General features: G+C 37.5%; 1 protein-coding gene across 3 annotated transcripts; it reads left to right on the top strand.

Annotated features, from left to right (window-relative positions):
* Positions 1-496: 496 nt before the first annotated feature.
* Positions 497-20,642, top strand: LOC108117239 (TWiK family of potassium channels protein 7). 3 transcript variants are annotated; one of them, XM_017229588.2, is made up of 8 exons: positions 497-1,001; positions 18,535-18,696; positions 18,761-18,884; positions 19,033-19,182; positions 19,411-19,575; positions 19,640-19,755; positions 19,816-19,908; positions 19,968-20,642. In XM_017229588.2, exons 1-8 carry the CDS (start codon positions 759-761, stop codon positions 20,121-20,123), a joined length of 1,209 nt encoding a protein of 402 aa, XP_017085077.1. In that variant the 5' UTR covers positions 497-758; the 3' UTR covers positions 20,124-20,642. The 3 variants fall into 3 exon arrangements, with proteins under 3 accessions (XP_017085077.1, XP_017085067.1, XP_017085085.1); XM_017229578.2 differs by having other exon boundaries at positions 498-1,001; positions 19,384-19,575; XM_017229596.2 differs by lacking the exon at positions 497-1,001 and adding an exon at positions 15,732-16,095 and having other exon boundaries at positions 19,384-19,575.
* The last annotated feature ends 8 nt before the right edge of the window (positions 20,643-20,650 follow it).

The following is a 20,650-nucleotide window of genomic DNA, read 5'->3' as shown; positions in this document are numbered from 1 at the left end:
TGTTAAGGTGAAGACTTTGCCATAGCTATGTGATTTGCGCGGTCTTTATAAAAACTGATTTGAATTTCGTAAAGTTGCCATACGGCCGACCAGAAATGTTTTAGCCGCCTTCTTTTAAACTTATGTAAATCTTTTACCATATTTTGTTTCTTTATTTTATGCGACTTCTAAAACTACTGATTTACCAGATTTTCTTTTATTACATTTAAGTTTTATTATCCAGTGGAGGTATCTTTTTTGTTTCCTTAAAACTTATTAAATCTCCGAGTTCTTAGAAAATAAATTCGAAATTTGCTTATATTATTAAAAACCTTATTTAACTTTTGGTTTAATAATATAAAAACTGTTTTTGTAAATCAAAATTACAACGGTTCTTTTATAATTTTCAGCTCTTGGAGCAAGGTTGCCACTTGGCCGTTTGTTTTGGCTCCAAAGTGGCCACCTTTTCTTTCGGGGGAGCCCGTGTATCCAAAGCAGCGCGAAAACACCGAAAACAGTCGCAACTTTGACTTGTTGACGGTTGGTTCTCTTCGGGACTCTGGGGCTGCGTCGGAATCTTAACCGTTTGGCGCGAGTGTTAGAATATTTCGAAAATTGCCCCAAGAGTGTCATAAAAATGATGGACTCACTGGACCGAAGAGGGGAAAGCCCCTAAAAAAATGAAATAACTTAAAAATAATATTTAAAAAAAAAAAACAAATGATTGCAAAATAATTGAGGGGATAATCCAAAAAATACAATAAAAATAGGAGTGGAGAATGCCGATGAAAAAGGTATCGGTGAAGGAGTACGATTCGCAGGATGAGGCCAGTACCGAGCTGCTGGAAAAGCTGAAGCACTTGGATCGCCGTGTGGATGCCGTTGAGGGCGGAGGCGTGGCCAAGGGTGGGGCGGGCGGACGAAGGAGTACCGCCTGCTGGCAGTCGGTGAAGTGGAAGTCGGCCCTCAATCACATCGGACTGCTCGTCTCGCTGTCCATCTACTGCGGCGTGGGCGGATTGGTAAGAGAACCTCAACGTGAACGTGTGTTCCACGTCCCAACCAGACCCGAACATAACTAAACAAATATTTAATTATTTTCGATGTTTTTTTTTTGTTTTTCTGGTTCGCCTTTTGCGGCTGCCGCGAACATGCAAAATGATTTCTGTGTTGGGCCCAAAAAGCCGAGAAACGGCGAGCGTTCAAATTGTTTGGAGGAAGAACGAAAAGCAAAACACATAAATACAGTGCCCAATCGAAGAAGGGGATTAATTGGGGCTCTAATTAGTTACAAAGCCTTAATCTTATTTGTTTATTTAAAAAAAATTGTACATTTTTCATGAAGAAGTTGGCCAAAAAGAAGTCAAAAGGCTTTAAGACGACTTACAAGACTTAAATTTCTTCAATTCTTGATTAAACATTTATAAGGTTAATAAGAGTGACTAAGCTTTGGCTTAAAAACTTAAATAAGTTAATTAAACTAACGTCTTGAATGTATATTTATTAACTGTGTTTGTGTTTTGATTAAAATTGAAGTGAGAAATATTTGTAAAAATATTCCAAAGATAAGTTTTTGAGTTGACTCGATTTATTATTAATTGGGATTAAAAATGTATAAAAATTACAGTAAATAATATATTTTAAAAATATATTTTTGATTAAAAAAGGATTACTTTTGAAATCCTAAAACTTATTTTAAATGATTACTAAAAAAAAGTTCTCTTTAAAATGAAGGAAACCCATTTTGAAAGCGATTAAATCGCTGATTTAAGTTAACAATTCTTAAACTTTAATAACCTTTCGATCGTTTACTGTACCAATCAGTATAAAGACAATAAGCCAAACAGAGCCGAAAATTTATTGCAGTGGAAATACTAAAAATTAGCCCAAAAATTAAGTCATAAAACTATTTTGTACATTTAAGTGCCCCGCCTCCCCTAATTGCCACTGCATATCCAGACACCGAAATTCTGTCTGGTCGGCGGAGCCGGAGGAGCTGCATCATTCAGCCTTATTTTCTTTCTCTCTTTTTTTTGGCCTTGTCTAAACATTTACATTTTCGCCAATGACGTTGTGGTTTTCAGATTTAAGCCAAAAGAGAGAGAGAGGGAGAAAAAATGTATAACTTCTGTATTTGAAATTAATGCCGTCAGCTGTCCATGACTGCAGAATAGCTGCAGTTAATCCGGCTCAATATCGTGGGTGGCAAGAGGGCCTAATTGTTGTGTCCCGCGACTTGACATATGGCCAAGTGTCGTGCCGGGAAGGTATTTGTTATATTGCCTCTCAATTTCCTCCGAGCACCAACAATTACCGACTCGGCTGGGGAAACGGATAGACCAGAAGGATATGGCGTGGGTGCTAAGGGGATGTCGAAGCTTATCAAGGATGGCTGATGTATATGCAGTGGGAAAAGGCACTCTTAAAGCAGGTTGTTTGGGTATTTAGAGGCTTAAGAAATCTCAGAAAAATATATATGAAATTTATTATCTATTATCTTTTTAGCCATATTCTTGTCTGGTCAATAAATAAATTAACTCTACCCTGGCAACTAAATGATTCATGAGTGCCTTGGATTCTTGGCCATATATATCTATCTGGGCTATATCAAATTTGAGTTCCCCTCAGCAATATCCCCTCCAATATATATATATATAGCAGCCCTATCAACACCTCACTGATATATCTGGCCGATTTGCGCAGATTTCTGGCCACAAAAGCCATGCATTAATCAGGCAACACATTCGCATTCATATGGATTGTCGAGGAATCTCAATCCCCTTTTCAGAATTTTCCGCTAGATGGGAACCCTTCAATCTCTTGGCCACACACACACCACACACCACCCACCACCCAGCACCCACCACATGTTGGCCAATTATGCGCACTTCTCACTTAAATGGCTCATCAAATTTGTTTGAAACTCATTGGGGGAATAGCATTTGTTTTATGTTCCTCAAACGCTTGATCTTTTCCCTCTCTTAATAAACTGAGGAAAAATTAATTAAAGCTGTTGAAATTGTAATGATACATTATTGTTTTCGGTGAGAAAATATTTGTATTTTTAAAGAGTTTTAAATAGGTTCTTATAGATTTCCATTGACGCAGCCCTTTTTAACCCACCTCAAACCAATCACAAGTTAAACGGAAATGAATCTTTGAAACGAAAACGGAACTGTCCACATCAGCATATCACATGACATTCAAGTTTTCCTGCAGTTTTTCCTCAATGTTTTCTTCTCAGCCGGAAATCAGATTCAGTCACTTGACCAGTGACAAAAACTTTTGACCCCAAACTATGTTTTCCTTGAGATTAGTTTACAGTTTAGTTTTTTGCCCTCTTAATGGCTTTGAATTATGATCTGGCTAGACCTTACATTCAATTTTAACTAAAGTTTTGTTTTATTTTTACACTTTGCAAGTACCATTGACTAAAGTTTAGCCTTTAAAATGATAAAACCAAGCTGATGGCGTCACCTTTTTCAGATTTTCTTCCTTTTCCAAACTATAAGCTGCTTTAAAATGAAATCACTTTTAGTTCTAGTAGAAAACATAAACTTTTAATTGGTTTTTTTTTGGTTGATGAGCTGACCAAAGACATTTATCTATTTTACGGTTTTATTTCGCTTTTTTCTATGCTCCTTCAGCCTGTAAATACACGAGTCAGTTTAATTAATAAAATTAAGCAAGGAATTCCCAAGGGAAAGTGGAAAGGAGTGACGCTCGAATTACAAGCAAACAGCCTCCTTTTCACATATGGCTGATATGAGGGGGTGAAAAAAGGGGATGCGTTGGCCATAAATCATTTTAATTAGCATTTTGTAGCATACTTCAAGGCGTCGCCAATTCATTCCACGTACATGTGAGCTTTCTTTGGGAGTGTGTGTGTTTGTGAAAAATTTCACTTTGTCAAAAGTTGTCCAGCGGAAAAAGTTAGAGGCCAAGTGAATTAAGTTGCTGGCAGAACAACAAAACGGCCAATTAGACACAAGTCAACCCAGCCCATTTTCCTCACTTTCTCCCCTTTTTCTATGCGTTCTATCTATATACAATAGCGGACAAGATAATAGCAGTTGCTAGCATTAAGTATTAGAAACTGCTAGTAAACATATTAGCTAGAACTATTTGAAATTCGATTTAATATTTCATAGTATGATAGATACTACCATCTTGCCCGCTGCTGTATTGTCTTAAATGTCTGTCTTTCCTCATATGCGTGTGTGTGAGTGTTTGTGTGCTGGTGTTATCTGATTAACTGACCCATCCAAGCCTGCCCAGACATGATTTTTCATATCGAGGCCAATTTGCTTCTTGGCCCTGAACGGAATCCAAAACCAAAAAGGCCCAGGAACTAGGCTCGGCCCAATAGACGCTTTTTCGCATTTCCACCGCGGATGTTTGCAACAGGAAGACAAAGAAGAGCCATGAAGGGCGAAATACGTTTTGGGGGAACGCTGGAAAATCACGTCAGGTTCACATTAGGACAATATTTTGACATTTTTCTTGGTAGGCTTTAGGGTTCTTAAAGATTGATGGAAAGGTTAGGTAAAAGGCAGACAAAGTTAACTTTTCCGAGAAAGTCTTCAAATTAAGTTAGTGTTTTTAACTGATTTCTGATAATGATTATTATCTGCCAAAGTGAAATGTAAAATTTGGAAAGTCTTTCCCAAAAGAAACTTAAACTTTCCCCCAAAGTAAAATCAATCTGATTTTCCTCCTTCTTTTTGTTTATTTTCCATCACTTTTCCTTGCTTTGAAGGCTATTACTTGTATTGGTTTTTGGTCTTCTACCACAACTGATGGAATACCCGAAGTCCATTTGATTTTGGTTTGCTAATGAAACCATTATGGTCCAACGCCCCCAAATATGCAACACTTTCTCGCCTCATACCACACTTGCCAATTCCAATCATGTCTCCACCATTTGTCCCAACCAAAAACTGAACTTTTTCCCCCCCCTTCGGAAAATTACCAAACAATGACAAGTCAAGCCAAACGATTCGATGCGAGACAAAGTTCCATGAGATGCAAGCTACAAACTCTGGCCAAAGTGTTTAAGTGTATTAGACGAAAGTTCCTCCGCCACGCATGAGGCATACAAATTGAGATTCAATTTACAACCACAAACAAAAAAAGGACACAGAGATCAAATGGTTTGCAAGTCATAAAATCAGCAGAGACAAGAAGTGAAAACTTTCACCAATTTAACACGCAAGAACGAGCCAGCGAGCCTTTGCTTGATTTTACATATGTCACACGGCGGCACGAGATACAAATTATTTTTGGCCAACGGCCAGCGGAAGAAAAACAAAAACAGATACCAATGGGGGGAATGGAAATCAAGTGGGCAAATGTTAAGAGCCGTAAAATTATTAACAAATTATGCGACGACAGGCAGGTGACAAGATCCGGACAGATTTATGCGGTGAGTCGCCAAGTGTGAAATGAATTTACGACTATATAGTATGTCCTCCCCCAACAGTCCAGATTCTGTCGCTTCGCGTCGCGTCGCGTGTCTCGTCCAAAAATATTTATATATATGAATAAAATTGACTCATTTTGGGGGAATCTCTCTCGTTAAGTTGTTGCCACTTAAATCGGGCCTATATATATATATATATATAGATATAGTAATCAGTTTTTCTAGCAATTCAGGTCACCAAGTGCATGGGGCAGTTAACCCCGTTCCGCTGGAAGCATCCATCCATTTATCCATCAATCAATCGTTAATGTCCCAGCCAGTTGGTTTATCGCATTTATCAGTTTTTACTTTTAATTGTTTGTTTACAGAATGTGATTTATTTTTCATATATATATATATATATAGGTATTGATATGCCAGCCAAATTCTGGCCAATTTATGTACTTGCAAAGTGTGAAAAATGAATGATGATCGAGAAAGTTTGTCAGGAATGAAAACACTAACTTTTGGCATTTCGAAAACAATTTTTCTATCAAAAAGAAAATTGATCAAAAATGTGTTTAAATACTTTGAAAATAAATGAAATTAGATTTCAAATAACAAATCGTTACAGCAAGTATTCTACTTTATAAACAAAAGTATTTCTCCAAGAAATTAACAACTTTTTTTTTTGCCAGTCATTTTTCAGAAATTTCAGTCGCCAAGCGAATTCCATTGCATTTTCCTTCTGTTTTCCTGATTATTCCGAGCACTATTTACATTTTGGCCGTATTTATTTGCCATTTAAATGCGGATACTTTTTCCGAATTTCCTTCTTTTTTTATCTCAACGCCCACGCGCTTTGCACGATTAAAAAGACGTCACGGTTTATGGGCGGCCACATCACACACACGCCCCTTGACAATGGCAACGCGATGGACCCCCTCCTCCTGACCATCATCACTATCACTTTCGCATTGTTTGCTTGTTCGCATCATTCGCACCTTGCTTTTGTTCTTGCTCTTGTTGTTGATTTTCCCCAGAGCTTGGCGTCGTACGTGGCGTATGAGTAATATGCGTATGCGTGATTTTTTTTCTTCAGTTCCTTGTTCTATGCTTAACATAATGTAGCATATTTCACGTTTCGTTTCTATCTTTAACCGTGAAGCAAATAAATTTGAAGAATTCTTTGTTTGCATTGGGATCGCAGATCGCGAATCGTGGCTCGTTGATCGTTCGTTTTGGGGATATAAATTGAAAATCATTTGTAAACTATTTGCAGGAATCGCAGTATAATTATGATGATGATTGTTGGCCCGTGTATGTCTGCCAAAACACCCTGGCCATTGCAAATGTGCCGGCATTAATAATTTATACAATTTATTAGCAAATTAAAATAATAAACTAGCCTGGCTGATTTTGATTTATTTATTTGCCTAGCATAAACTCGCTGTTTGTTGTTGTTCCTTTTGTTTTTCTTTCTTTATTTTCTTATTTTTTTTTTCTTTTTCTTTCGAATATTACGAAAATTATGGTGTGAAATTTAAATTGGCAAATTGAGGAAAACAAACATGGAAAAACTGAACAGTTTTATGTGGAGTTGGCATGTCAAGGTTGTTGTTTCTTTTTATGGCTGTTACTGTTGCTCTTCTTAAAGTTTTCCCTTTCCTCTTTTTTTTTTTCGTTTTTGTGGGTGGTTTTAGTGAGAGGAAGTGCCTTGTAACAAAACGTTCGACGTTGAATTAGCATAATTGGAAAGGGGAAAGGGAAGAGACATTGGTTAGCAAAGCAAGAAATGTTCTTGCAGCTTTGTAGGGACTGAAGAAATGCTCTTTTCTTCGGGAAAATTATATGGGTTTTAGGTTTTAGTTTTTGCGCATTCAGAATATGAAAATAATATAAATTATTGAAGAAATATTTTTGAAATCAAAAGGCTAAAGCCATTTTTAGGGTGTCAATGATGGACTTTTCAATATTAATCTTTTAAGAAAATCTCTAAAAAAAACCAAATGGAATTACAACATTTTTATAACCATGAAAAGAAGACTATGTGATCCAAACCAGATGTTAATTATGATCTCTTCCATATGATAGCTTGTCTTGGAAGACAGCTAAATGATCAAATGACTTTGATCTCTCATCAATAAGCTCTTTGGAATTTTATAATATTTTTTTTATTTAATTTTAATTTAAATAAATTTTAATTTTGCAAAAATCTAGAGTTCTGCCAATACCCTGCCAACACTTTCACCAAATTCAACCGCAGCAATTACCAGAAAGTGAAAGCCAAACAGCCCAAGGAGTCAAAACAGGAGTAAGCCAAAAACGAGAAGCGAACTAGAACTCGGTCAACTTTTTAGACCCCGGCCTTACTGGCGCCTCGCGTGCTGCACCAAAAATCCGGTGCTAAGCCAAAATCCGAGGAAGCCCAGTCCCATTAACCCACCTCTTCATCTCCCTCTTAACTTGGCCAATTTGCCCCTCCTTTTCACTTGAGCATTGACGGGGCTTTGATTGTTTTTTTTGTTTGTTTTTTTTTGGTTTTTTTCTGCAGGTCGACAGTCGACACAATCTTAGTTAGACATGCGGCAGCACGCAGGTCGAAGGCAAAGCAACTCAATTTTTAAAGGAAAACGCAGCGGCAGGAGCTGATCCTTAAAAGGTTTTCCGAGGGTATTCATGGGGAATGTTGAAGGGAAAGAAAAACTGTTAAGTTTGCACTATAAACTATACTTTTCATCACTTATTTTAATTAGTTTTAAGTACAGTCAGTACTTTTAGTTAATACAGAATGACATTTCCTTACCAATGGGTAATTAATAGTCTATAAAACCTTTCCCCCAAGAAATCTTCGACATGTAAAAGTTGCGTGCAAAATTTTTGCATGTCAAAATGGCGTTGATTGATGGTGACTTGCTGTGTGTTTGCACGAGTGTGTGTGTGTGTGTGTTCCCAAGCTAAATGCACATAATGCGCATACGCAGCGTGTGACGATGTTTTGAGCCAAAGTTTTCCCCCCCAAACTCTGCATATATTTTGCAAGGAAAAAGAGTGAACGACAAGCGGTAAACAATAAAAACACTTACGCACTCACCAACGGGTCCATGGATGGATGTAATACTTTTCCTGAACTTTGACAGCCTGCAAAAGTGCATTAAAGTTGAGCTTATTGAAAGGGGGGGAGGAGTTATGAAAGTTATGCATAAGTCGATTATGGAAATGTGCTAGGGGAGCTAGAACAGTTTACGGTTTTGGGTTTAGATTCCCAGGGATTTATGTGCAACTTTCTTCAAAGTTAAATTACATTTTCGGCAGCTAAAAGCGCTTAGGAAAAAGCTTAATCTGCTTAGAATGTGTATTATTGTGAAAGGAAATTGTAGGTTTTTATTAAGTTAAGCTTTTTAATATCTTAGCTGCTTAAATTTCCCACCAGTCATAACAATCACAAGCCGAAAACCTGCTTAACCCACTTTAAAGATTTTTGTTAACCTATAAGGTTAAGTTGGTTAATGGTGTTCCCTCCCTTGAAATTCCTACCAAACGTAAGCTGTCCAATTTAAGACAAACATTTATAGACTTAAGCAACGCAGACACTTATTAATACTTGCCCTTACCCCCTGCCAAAGCTATCAATTTCATGGCTGGAACGCCCTCTTGTCCGAAAATGATGCCATCGCTTGCAAATTGAAAATCAAATAAAATGAAATAAAATAAAAGGCGAGTGAAACCCACAAATCATCGTGGGCCACATAGCCGAGCAGAACGGCAATCTCATTAGCCAACAAATTCATCCGGCAGCTGGCCACAACACAGTGTCAATCAAAAGTCAGCGTACACCACGGACAGCTGCCAAAAAAAAAAACGTAGAAGAGATGGCGAGGCGGGAATGGTAATACACCAGCTCATAATTAGAAAATTAAAAAACTATCTTTCTCGGCTGTCCACTAAATTTGTACTTCATTATTTTCAAATTCCTTCCTCCCGTGGCTCATTAAGACACTTGAGAAGCTGAGATCCCCCCAGCATGGCCATAGATGCTAAGATGAGCTAAGGTGATTGTGAAAGTCATTGGAAAACTCACTTCGTAATGAGATTAAAATTGAGTCCGGGGATTCTGCTAATTTGGCCAGCTTAAGTTCGGGCTAGAGAAGAGCTCTTTGTGCGTGACTCATAATTTATTCATGATTTCGTTATGGGGAAATAACAATTTTAAATACAGCATATTTACGGCAGCAACTAAGGCTTTCTGGCTTTTCCAAGAATCTTTTTGATTTTCACACGCAAAGTTGTTAGGGAGGAGCTGATAATATTAAATATGATTTTAATATAGTATTAATATATATTTTTTAAGTTTTTTATAATAAATTAGAGAGTATCTTTCAGACTAAAAATGTCTTTAAGCTTGTGAAAATATATTTACTTTAATATTTTTATAAATACTGAAGTTTTGGCAAGATTTTTATTAACTTTTTTAAAACTAAAAACAAAAATATTAAAAAAATACTTGAAAAATTCAAAATGCCAGCAAATACTTCTTAAAATATCTAAAATTTAAAGAACTTTAAAGAACATCCCTGCAGTAATCTTTATTACTAAATTGCTGCTGTAAAACCAAACAATTATTCTGCAATTTTGCGATTTATAACAGCGATACTATCGCCTCGTGAATGGCATCCATCGCCAGCCTCCGCCTCCTCCACCGCTTCCATTTCCTCTTCCTATCACCCGCGTAAGGCCATGCCATGTGGCACGCAATCTTGAGACCCTCTTCCAATCCGACGGGCGTAATCTTTCTGCTTACCGCCGCTGCCATGTTTGGCTCACACACATCACGGGGCGGTAAAAAACGCGCCGCAGACGCACACAAATCAAAGGCGGCAAAAAAGGAAACACCAAGTCACGTGGACGGGGGCAACTGTATTTGGAGTGTATTATATATATATATATATATATATTAGCCCCAACAGCTGATTTGTTGTCGTGGCATGCAAATAGCGCCCACCTCTTCTCTTAACGTCTTCGTTGGCTTGTCACGTGCTGATGGACACGCGAAAAGGGTGGGTCATTCCTCCGCATGGCAGGGGTCAAAGGTGGGGTATGGAGTGTATGGAACTTTCAGTTTGGGTCACTGCCTCCATTCACGTCAGATTTGTTATGATTTTTGGTTACCCAAAACAGCTACGAGAGCTTAAAGTCAGCTTACGATTAAGTCAACTGAATTGACAGAGTTTATGTTTTTAGAAATCTTTATGTCAGAGTTTAATTTGGTTGTTTTTAATGGTTTCATACCATTTGAGGGCTTGAGAGAGGCGTCTAGTTTAGGAATCTAGATTTTAGGCCTTTTTAGGCGTCTTTTTTTTAGAGGTTTTAAGCTGTTACTTTGCCAAAACAAGGCCTACAGCTAAGAGAATGACTGTTTCGTGCTGCTAACGACCAGTACTAACCACCCCTATCACCCCTTTTTCGATTTTGGGAAATTCAATTTTGGCCCAAATTTCGCATTTTTGATAAGGGGTACCATCATCAAAATTTTCAAAAATGGGCCAAAAATGAAGTTTCCCAGATTTGAATGCAAACCAATTGGGAATCATGGCAATCAAGTTACGAGCCCTACGAGGTATTACATTCGTCATTTGAAGCATTTTTGGCTTCGCTACTGAAACTGATTTTTTTGTGCCCAAAATCAAGTATACGCCTTTTGACTGCAGAAAGCCCGGCTTGTTGCAGTTCCTTAGCTCTAACTTTGTTAAAACAAGACGTACGGCTAAAACAACGACTGTTTTATGAAGCTAACTACCGAAACTTAAAGCCCCTATACTTACTTTTATCATTATTGTTCTGATTTTTAGGTGCGAGCTCTGTTTTAAGGGCTAAAAAATCAGGAAACCGATTTTTAACAGAAATTTGCAATACTATGTTCGGGTCTTTAGCTCTAGCTCGGCCAAAACAAGACGCACAGCCAAAAGAACGACTGTTTTGTGCTGCTAACGACCAACACTAACCACCCCTATCACCCGTTGTTCGATTTTGGGAAAGTCAATTTTGGCCCAAATTTCGCATTTTTGATAAGGGGTAACATCATCAAAATTTTCAAAAATGGGCCAAAAATGAAGTTTCCCAGATTTGAATGCAAACCAATTGGGAATCATGACAATCAAGTTACGAGCCCTACGAGGTATTACATTCCTCATTTGGGCTATTTTTGGCTGTGCTATGGCTAAGAAACTAATTTTTTTGCGCCCAAAATTACGTATACGTCTGTTGACAGCAGAGAGCCTGGTATTGCTGCACTTTCTTAGCTCTAACGTTGTCAAAAAAAGACGCACGACTAAAAGGCGGACTGTTTTGAGTAGCTAACGATCTCACCTTTCGATCCATATGACTGTGTGGTTAATTTTGGATAGTTCATATTTTCATAAAATTTCACATTTTTGATAAGGGGTACCATCATCAAAATTTTCAAAAAATCTTAAAAATTAAAGTTTTCCAGATTTGAATACAAATAAATTGGGAATCACAGGAATCAAATTACGAGCCCTACGAGGTATTACATTTCATATTTGGACCATTATTGGCTAAGTTATGGGCATAATACTGTCACTTTGGGGGTAAAATCGGGACTAACCAAATTTTGCATTTTCAATAAGGGGTAACATCATCGTTTTTGCGAAAAACTGATAAAAAATTAAGATTTTTAGGTGTGAATGCAGTCTTCTTGGAAATTTAACAACGAATTCAGCGAGATATTCCATTCCACATTCGGACCATTATCGGTTTGCTTATAGACATAATACTGTCATTCTGAGAAGAAAATTGACTTTTGTTATAGCAAAAATACGGATTTTAAGGGCAAATATTCAGGATTTGGTTTCAAAAATTAGGCAAACTAATTCCAATGTGCTAGTGAAATAGAGTACCTTCTCCCAGCAAATGTGCTTTGTTGTTTTTCCATGTAGATCCAAATAATCCCTGCTGATTTCCAATTCCTATGATGATTTGCCATTTGGTCTGGTCTGGAGGGAAATCAAGTGACAAAAGTCCTGGCAATGACCATCATGACCATGTGGCATGTGTCTAGACCCGATAATGATGACAATCTTTGGGCTTTCAGAGGCAAAACGAATGCCCAGCCCATGAAGTCTGAGGTACATGGGGGGGTTTATTTGGGTCAAGCGATGGCATTAGCATAAAACGAACATCCAAAAGGCGCTCCAGGAATGGCACTTACTCGGCGCTTTTTGCTGGGCATTGTGCCCCGGAATTGGTTAATTAACCGCAGGTGGGGCTTCTGCCCTCCATGGCATTATCATTCCGTTGGATTTTTAATTTGATTTCGGTGTTGCTTTTTCTTTGCTTTTATACTTTAACTATAACATATTTTTGTGCCTGCCATCGGCCTTGGCCAATAATAATTACACATAAATATGTCAAGTGGCGAAAAGTGCGAATGGAGTGGCCAACAGTGGGTGGTCCTCAGCGAGGGCTGCTGTGCCTTTGGCAATAAAAAGCCATAAACGTTTATATTTACGATTATAATTGGGCCTTTTTCCGTTGTGTGTCAACGACGGTATATAGCTTGGGAATGGGAAATCTTGAACTCTGTTGGAAATCCAACAGTTACAAGGTGCCACGTGCTGTGATTGTTCTGCATATCAAATTTATTACGTTTCCGGTTGAAGGGACTCGGAGATGGTTAGCTATTAAAGATTATGATGGCTTTTTATGTTTATCAGTCTGTTAAACTGAGTTTTGGGCTGAGATTTATATGATAGAAATGATTTATTTAACTGCCTTTAAGTTACTTCTGTGACTACTGAACTAGGCTAGGCTATAATGCCTGTAGAATGTCATTAAGCAAAGATCATAACAGCTTGATAGGTAAAATTTACCATATATCTTGTGTTTAAGAACTTAATAACTTTAAAATAATATTTACATTAACACAAAGTAAGGCAAACTATGATGTTTTCATAGTAAATGTAATTCGCACCCACACCCTGTTCCCCTTCTCCTTTATCAGTATTTTACAGCCTGTCAATTTCCAGTTAGTTATCATCCACAGAGAGATCCCCTGAGTTCTCAGATGGCCATCACAATCACTTAACAAGTTCTATCATTAAATTTTACAATATAGTAGATCTTCCGAGTTAAGAGCCCTCATGCCATTCGGTTTTATTGCGACGGGAACGGGAACGGGGACGGGGACTGGGAGGGGGGCCGAAGCGCACTCAATAAATAATCAAAACTTAATGAACTGACAGCGATTTATGCATGGAACAACAAGTTTGTGGGAATTATGTCTAATTTGGTATCAAATCATAAACTCATAAAATCAACAAACCAAAATTCGCTGACGATGCCCGCCCGCGGTTTTAAATGCGAGCGACAGAAGCGCGGCGATACGGAAAATGTGGAAAAGTGTTTTCGTTTTTCGTTTTTTTTTTTATTTATTTTCCCTGCCCATAAACAAACAAGTCTGTGGGCTCTTCTTTTTTCTTTCCTTTTGGCGGGAAAATGAAACAATATATGGTTATGGGTTGAAGCGAAATCAGCTTGAAAATGGCACCCAACGGACGCCGCGGTCCATTTTCGCAATTTTCACGACGCTTCCGTTTTGGCAGGACTCACGAAACTTTCGCCTTCCCCCTTTCCTTTTCCTTTTTTTTTTTTTGTTCTTATGGGTCAGGGTCCTTAGACCAGCGGTCATTGCCGCCCCTGGAACTAATTTTCAATAAATAATAACAATTTATATTTATTATGCATTGGCCCAAAGGCATTTGTTTTGATTTTATACCCTGACGGCCCTCGTAATAATGTTCTCTTCTGGTAAATAATCATAAATACGAAATGTAAAGATTTATTGTTATTTTTTTGTTAGCTCGCTGAGTGAACGCGTCTATATCTGCTTATGTTTGGGTGTTTAAATCTGTTTTGTCGATTTAGGTAAATACATTTTTGGGATATTTAAGTCTTGGGAAAATTTCGAAAAAGTTTATTTAATTACAAAAGCTAATGATAAACACTTTTGGTATTTCAAATAAACATTTGTTTATGGTTGTGGGATTAATTGTAAATTTGTTAATATTATTAATGTTCCCTGTTGCCTCAAATCCTATCTCAAATAATGGAAAACCTTAAGTATAATTTTTTATATACGACCCACTTTGCTCATCCCAGCTTATTGCACTGCATAGATCCTGAAATATGACCCCCTATATCATCTTTGTTCACCCCTGGGACTTCATGGTTCCGAAAGATGGTATATTGAATCAATCTGTGACCTTGTTCTGGGTCTTTGGGCTGCCATTTAGTCTGCTGGTTGTTTACTGACCGTTGCCTGCTTTTGGGGCGCTCGCAGCGGAAATGAATTATCGCCCGCTAAATGGGCGCGCACATCATTATTTTTATTATTTTTATACTTATACTTATACCCATAGCAACAACCAACAGCTGGAGTTGCAAAAACATTTTAGCCGAGATTTATGATACCCTTTATAAGAGGAGTATTGCTTACGTTGGGAAGTATGTAACCGAGGAAGGTATATAAATTACTGATAAGGAGCAAAAGCCGTGAGGGTAGACTGAAAAAAGTTTAGTTTCACTTCGAATATTCAATTTTTGTCTTTATAAGATAATTATTTTAAAAATTGATTAAGAAATTATGTTTAAATAGCCCTGCCCTAGTGCAAAGTTTTTCCAACAGATCTGAATGATGTACATTATATGAATACTTTTTCCAATTTATGGAAATAAATAGAATGTAAAAGATATTTTCAGGGCACTTACCTTAACTTTTCATAATGTTCCATGTTCTTATCGGGATTTGCTGTGTTCTTTTCCCTTGAATTCCGATTTGCATTCCCTTTTACCTGTGAATATTACACAAATGTACATATTTACGTATTTGTGCAAGTTTACATACTTACATATTTACATATGTAAACAAACATTGCGGAGCGGAGCACCCTTTGCCGCCCGCACATGGATCTTCACTTGTCCAGCGGAGCACCCTGCTTATTATCACATAGAAACTAACTAAACTCACTATTTAAACAATATATTTTACAAAAAACTAAAATCCACACTTCTGCGATCACTTTTTATACGTTATTTAATAAAATTTGAACACTTTTCACCGCGTAAACAAAATTTGCAAGAAGTTTCTGCCAGCAACTTTTTAAGAATGACAAAGAGACAACCTGGGAGAGCGAGAGTGGTCTAGCTGAGAGAGCAGAGGCAAAGCCAAGATCTGTGGCAGCGCTGCTCAGATGGTAACTCTCTCTTCAGCTGCTGCACTCTCAAACTCTCTCTCCAGCTTTGCACCGCTGCTGTTGTCAGTCGTAAACAGTCGCTCTCCCAGATATGACGTGTTCTTTGCTGGTGCGCTTAAAAAATGTGAACAAAAGATAAAAACATTTCCTAAAGTGATCGCAGGACTGTGTTTTGAGTTAAAATATTGTTTAAATTGTGAATTTACCTATTTTCTATGCAATAATGCAAAGGTGATCCGCTGGACAAGGGAAAGTGTGTGTGTTTGCATAGATGCCCATGCAAAGGGTGCTTCGGGGGGAAAGGGGAAATTATTGTGCGCCCTCCTACAAGTATGTACATGTATATATGAGCGAGATATACGCAGAGAAATGGGAATGTGAAGAAGAACAAGGAAGAAATACAGCAGACCCTGATAGGAACCTGGAATAATATGGAAAAGCTAGGTAAGTGGCTCATTTATATATTTTTCCCACTATTTCCTTTTGGTAATAGATATATATTATTAATCGAAATTTTAAAAATAAGTGAGTTGAAGGTTGCGAAATATTTGGCCAGAGATGAAAAGTTCACTGCCAATTTATATTTATATTCGCTTATTATAGGGTATCTAAAATTCGAGTCTTGCCTTCTTATTTTCATTTCCTTCTTTGGCTTCCCCCCTTTTCGTAATGAAGAGAAATCGCGCTGTACTCTAACGGTGGATATTAAAAATAAAATAAAAACAAAAAGAGGAGCAGCTGTAAAAATGGAATAACGGAACTTCTGTTCTGGTTTTTAGGCTGGCTTGTCAATCTGGATTAGGTTTGGACTTGCTTTGGTTTTTGTATTTTTACTGCCACTCCCGAAAGGTTTAGAAAACAGGGAAAAAACGCGGGATATTTGATTTATTATTATATTTTATTAATATTTTTAAATAATACTTAGGTAAAATATATATTTAATGATTATATATGATACAAATAGTGTATTTCAAGAACTTAACTCTTAAAAAATATGTTCTTTCTTAAATTATTATATTCTCATCACTATTATCTTGTTAAATAATTTTTCAAAAAATATTTCTTGTAGTGTATCAGATCCTAAAGCGCAGTTCAGGTGGTCAGATTAAGGCGCCGTAGGGCCACTCCATTATTTCCATATGTCGTGCGTTAATTGCCGCACATGTACCATGATGACTGGAGGGTAAATAGGAGGGGGGAAAGGATTCGTTGGGGGCTTGGGACCCGGAGATTGGTAATTCCAGGGGTGGGAAAACACTCTAGCTCCGCTGCGTGTGATTTATGTGGTGCAAAATGGGGTGACAAAGTGACAAGTACCATAAGCTGGCCCTAGCAAAGAGTTGCGGGCAGGAAGTCACTTTGCGAAACAGTGATTTTATGGCCAAAACTTGCTGAGCGTGTCATTTGTCATGAATTTGGTTTAGAGTTTATGTTTCCTAAGGCATTTCCTTTAAGTTTTAACAGCAGTTGATTTATATATTTTAAAGTTATATTACATTTAAGTTAACATAAAAAAGATACGCCTACTATATCAATTTTGATAAAATATTAATAAAATTTAGTAAATTATAAAAATAAAAGTAGCAGTCACAGTTTTCGTGTGAAGAAACTTCCATTTCCCAGGAGCTGGCTTATCCACCCACACTCCAAGCCTCATCATAACTCAGGGAGAACCCCCGCTTTCGCAGTGGTCAGCCAACAAAAGGAGCAGAGCCAGCGATAAAACCCATGTCCAAATAATAATTATAATTTATGCGCCAGCACAGAAATAAACCCAGACGCAAACTTTCAGCTGTTAGTCTGTCTGCGAATGTAACGAACCAAATTACAGATCTGTCTACCAGTTCCTTCCTATACCCATATCTATATCTATATACGAGTATATCTGTAGGATGTAAGGATGACATGACACCATTGCAAGTTGGACAACTTGTCGCCTTTCGAATTGTTCAGGGAAATGGCCAAAGGGATTGATTTGAGAGGACAGGAATTAATTAACCAAATGCAAGAATGTGCAGCTGGTGAAGGGGAAAACAGAAACAGAAACTGAAACTGAAACTGAAACTAAAATTAAATGGCAGCAAGAACAGAGAATTCAATTAATCAAAATGCAGACGTGCTAGGAATTCAAAAGCTTTTGCAACTCTGTCAAAGTCACAAATGATGGCAACACTTTGAGACACTCAAGGCTGCCCGTATATCTTCCTTACCCCATTTTCTTTTCAGTGTTTCTATATGTGTGTGTGTGTGTTTGCTGAAAGAAAAATTGTCTGACACATTTAAATTGAATTTCCAAATTCATTCGGCTTTTCCTCTTTTTTTCGCAAACATTTCTTTGGCCGGTCTCTCGCTTTCGATTTGCTGTTAAAAATAAAACTCAAAATCAATTTGCACAAACTATTTTTATATCGAAAACAACATACTACAAGTTAAACAAATTTCCAGTGATGATGTGCGAGAAATTGAATGAAGATTTGAATTTGTTGTATTTACGTTTTCCTTCCATCACTAAAACATCAAACAACAACACTTTTGAATTCCACTGAATGGAAATGGCTTTTTGGCCCATTCAAATTAATTGTAAAGTTATCGTTCATAATTATGATTATTGGTCGTGGTTTTTAGGGGTGAAGGTCACAAGGTAAAGTTCAGAATTTATTGGAATTTAAATGCTTTGCGTTTGCAATACTAGGAAAAGCGATGGGAAAATGTTCCTGAAATAAATCTTACATTATCGGCATTTCTAGGTAATGTTATGTTCCTTTATTAATTAGTCAAAGAATTTTCTCTAAAAGAGTACTTAAAGTAAACTTTCTGGTTCTTCAAATTCAACCTCTGTGCTTTGAATTTCTTTTCTTTATTTTATTTATTAACATTTCATAGATATTCCGCCACTTGGAACGTCCTGCAGAGGTGGAGCGTCTCTCCCATCTCAAGGATGTGGTGAAAACCCACCGGGAACGCTTCATGCACACCATTTTGAACAACACGGAGGTGCACAATCTCAACGAGCTGTTGGCCTTCGAGTTGGCCAAATATGAAGCGGTTAGTTATATATACATATACCAAATCAAATATTATTAATCATTAATCAATTAATGTATTGCAGGCCGTTCAACTGGCGGCTGAAGGAGGGCTGCTTATTGTGGCCGATAAAGACTTTCCAGAGCCTTACGAGCGATGGAGCATTCTGCAAGCTGTGTTCTTCTCATCGACTGTGTTAACCACCATAGGTGAGTGATTAAAATTAATAGATCCCAGATAGATAGTTCCCAGTTTACAGATAGTTTTGCCATCTTTTTAACAACTTAAATGATTATTTTCGTTAAAATATCTCATAATCTATAGAAATCTAATCAATTTTAATTTGTTTAATTTCAGGTTATGGCAATATTGTGCCAGTGACAACAGGTGGTCGGGTATTTTGCATTTGTTTCGCCCTCATCGGCATACCATTCACCCTCACTGTGATTGCCGATTGGGGTCGATTGTTTGCCACGGCTGTCTCTGTGTTTGGCAAACATATGCCCAGTGAGTGACTATATTTACATAAAATAATAGCTTTTATATGAGATATGCTGCTCATTTTACATAACTCGAACTGTTTAAGCGAAAACAGTGCGTATGAGTAATAACAGTACAGCAGTAGTAGTAAAACATCACTCATACGCACTGTGAATGTCTCATATAATAATATTATATGTTATATATTTCTTTATTTTAATCCCTTAGCCAAGCCCAAGTTCACTAACTTTATAGGCAAAACCTGGTTCTATGCCATTTTGGCCGTTGGCTTCTTAGGCGTTTACTTGGCCGCTGGTGCTGGTCTTCTTTTGCTCTGGGAAGATGACTGGACCTTCTTCGATGGCTTTTACTTTTGTTTCATCACCATGACAACCATAGGATTTGGTGATTTGGTGCCAAGTGGGTTAAGAAAGAAGTCTAAAGATGCTATTACCTACTTACTGATGTATTAACCCTTTTCCAGAGAAACCCAACTATATGTTGCTGTGCACTTTGTATATTCTCATTGGCTTGGCCCTGACATCGACCATAATTGAGCTGGTGAGACGGCAATATGCCACCAGTTGGGCCAAGTTGCAGGTGAGTTTAGATTACTATTAAGAAATGAAGGTTACTTAGTAAAATATTCAAATTTTCCAGGAACTTTCTGGTCCCATGGCGGAGACCTTACGTCGTTTGGGGGAAACAGCAGGCACGGGCTTAGATTACACAGCACTGCAAAAGGTTCTTACGGTAGGAAATGTTATTAGAAATATGTGTAAATATAATAATGCAAGGGAATAATCTTGCAGGTTTCCATGCCCAAGTGGAATAGCAAGAAGAACGAACATAGTCCCGATATTGCAGCCTTGGAAGCCATCACCAATGCCATATTGAAGGAGGTCAAGGAGGCACAGAATAACAAGCCGAAGGTTCTGCAGATTGTTATCTACGAGTCTTCGGTCTAAACTCATTTAAAAATAGTTTAAAAAAACTAAAGAAAACCAGACAGCTAGAGAGCTTCCATCGTTTAACAAAAAAAAAGTGCTGCATAATTTTGGGCAAATCGGCAAACCAAAAACATTTCTATATCAAGAAAAAAATATCAAACGTAGTTAGGCTGCTGAACGTCACCCATGGGCTACAGTGAGCACTGGCTACTGTAGCACTGCCAGACTTCCATAAGTTAGTGTCCGTACTTATAGCTATTATATAGTCAAATGTCTAGGCAAATAACATTGCTCATACGTACTGAGGCCACTCACACACACACACACACACACGCACACACATACTCTTACACACATGCAAAGCGCGGCAGGTGATTTAATATCTATCTATAGTCATAGATAATATATGTTTTTTTTTTTGAGGATTTCTAACCGTATGAGGTAGCTTAAGTTATCGGTAATCTTAATTGTAATTCATGTCCATACCAAGCATAAATGTCATCTTAAAAATAAACCACGAAAAAGACTTCAAATCTATTTTCAAA

Source organism: Drosophila eugracilis, unplaced genomic scaffold (genome assembly GCF_018153835.1).
Source record: "Drosophila eugracilis isolate 14026-0451.02 unplaced genomic scaffold, ASM1815383v1 contig_498, whole genome shotgun sequence".
Taxonomy (NCBI): Eukaryota; Metazoa; Arthropoda; class Insecta; order Diptera; family Drosophilidae; genus Drosophila; species Drosophila eugracilis.
This window is presented reverse-complemented; position numbering and strand designations above follow the sequence as displayed.

What these genes read in the sequence shown, in the direction of transcription:
- LOC108117239 (XM_017229578.2), top strand. Translation starts at nt 759, where the DNA reads ATGCCGATGAAAAAGGTATCGGTGAAGGAGTACGATTCGCAGGATGAG. An exon ending in ACTGCGGCGTGGGCGGATTG is followed by an intron (nt 1,002 to 18,534) that starts GTAAGAGAACCT and finishes AACATTTCATAG; the next exon opens with ATATTCCGCCACTTGGAACG. An exon ending in CCAGTTGGGCCAAGTTGCAG is followed by an intron (nt 19,756 to 19,815) that starts GTGAGTTTAGAT and finishes CAAATTTTCCAG; the next exon opens with GAACTTTCTGGTCCCATGGC.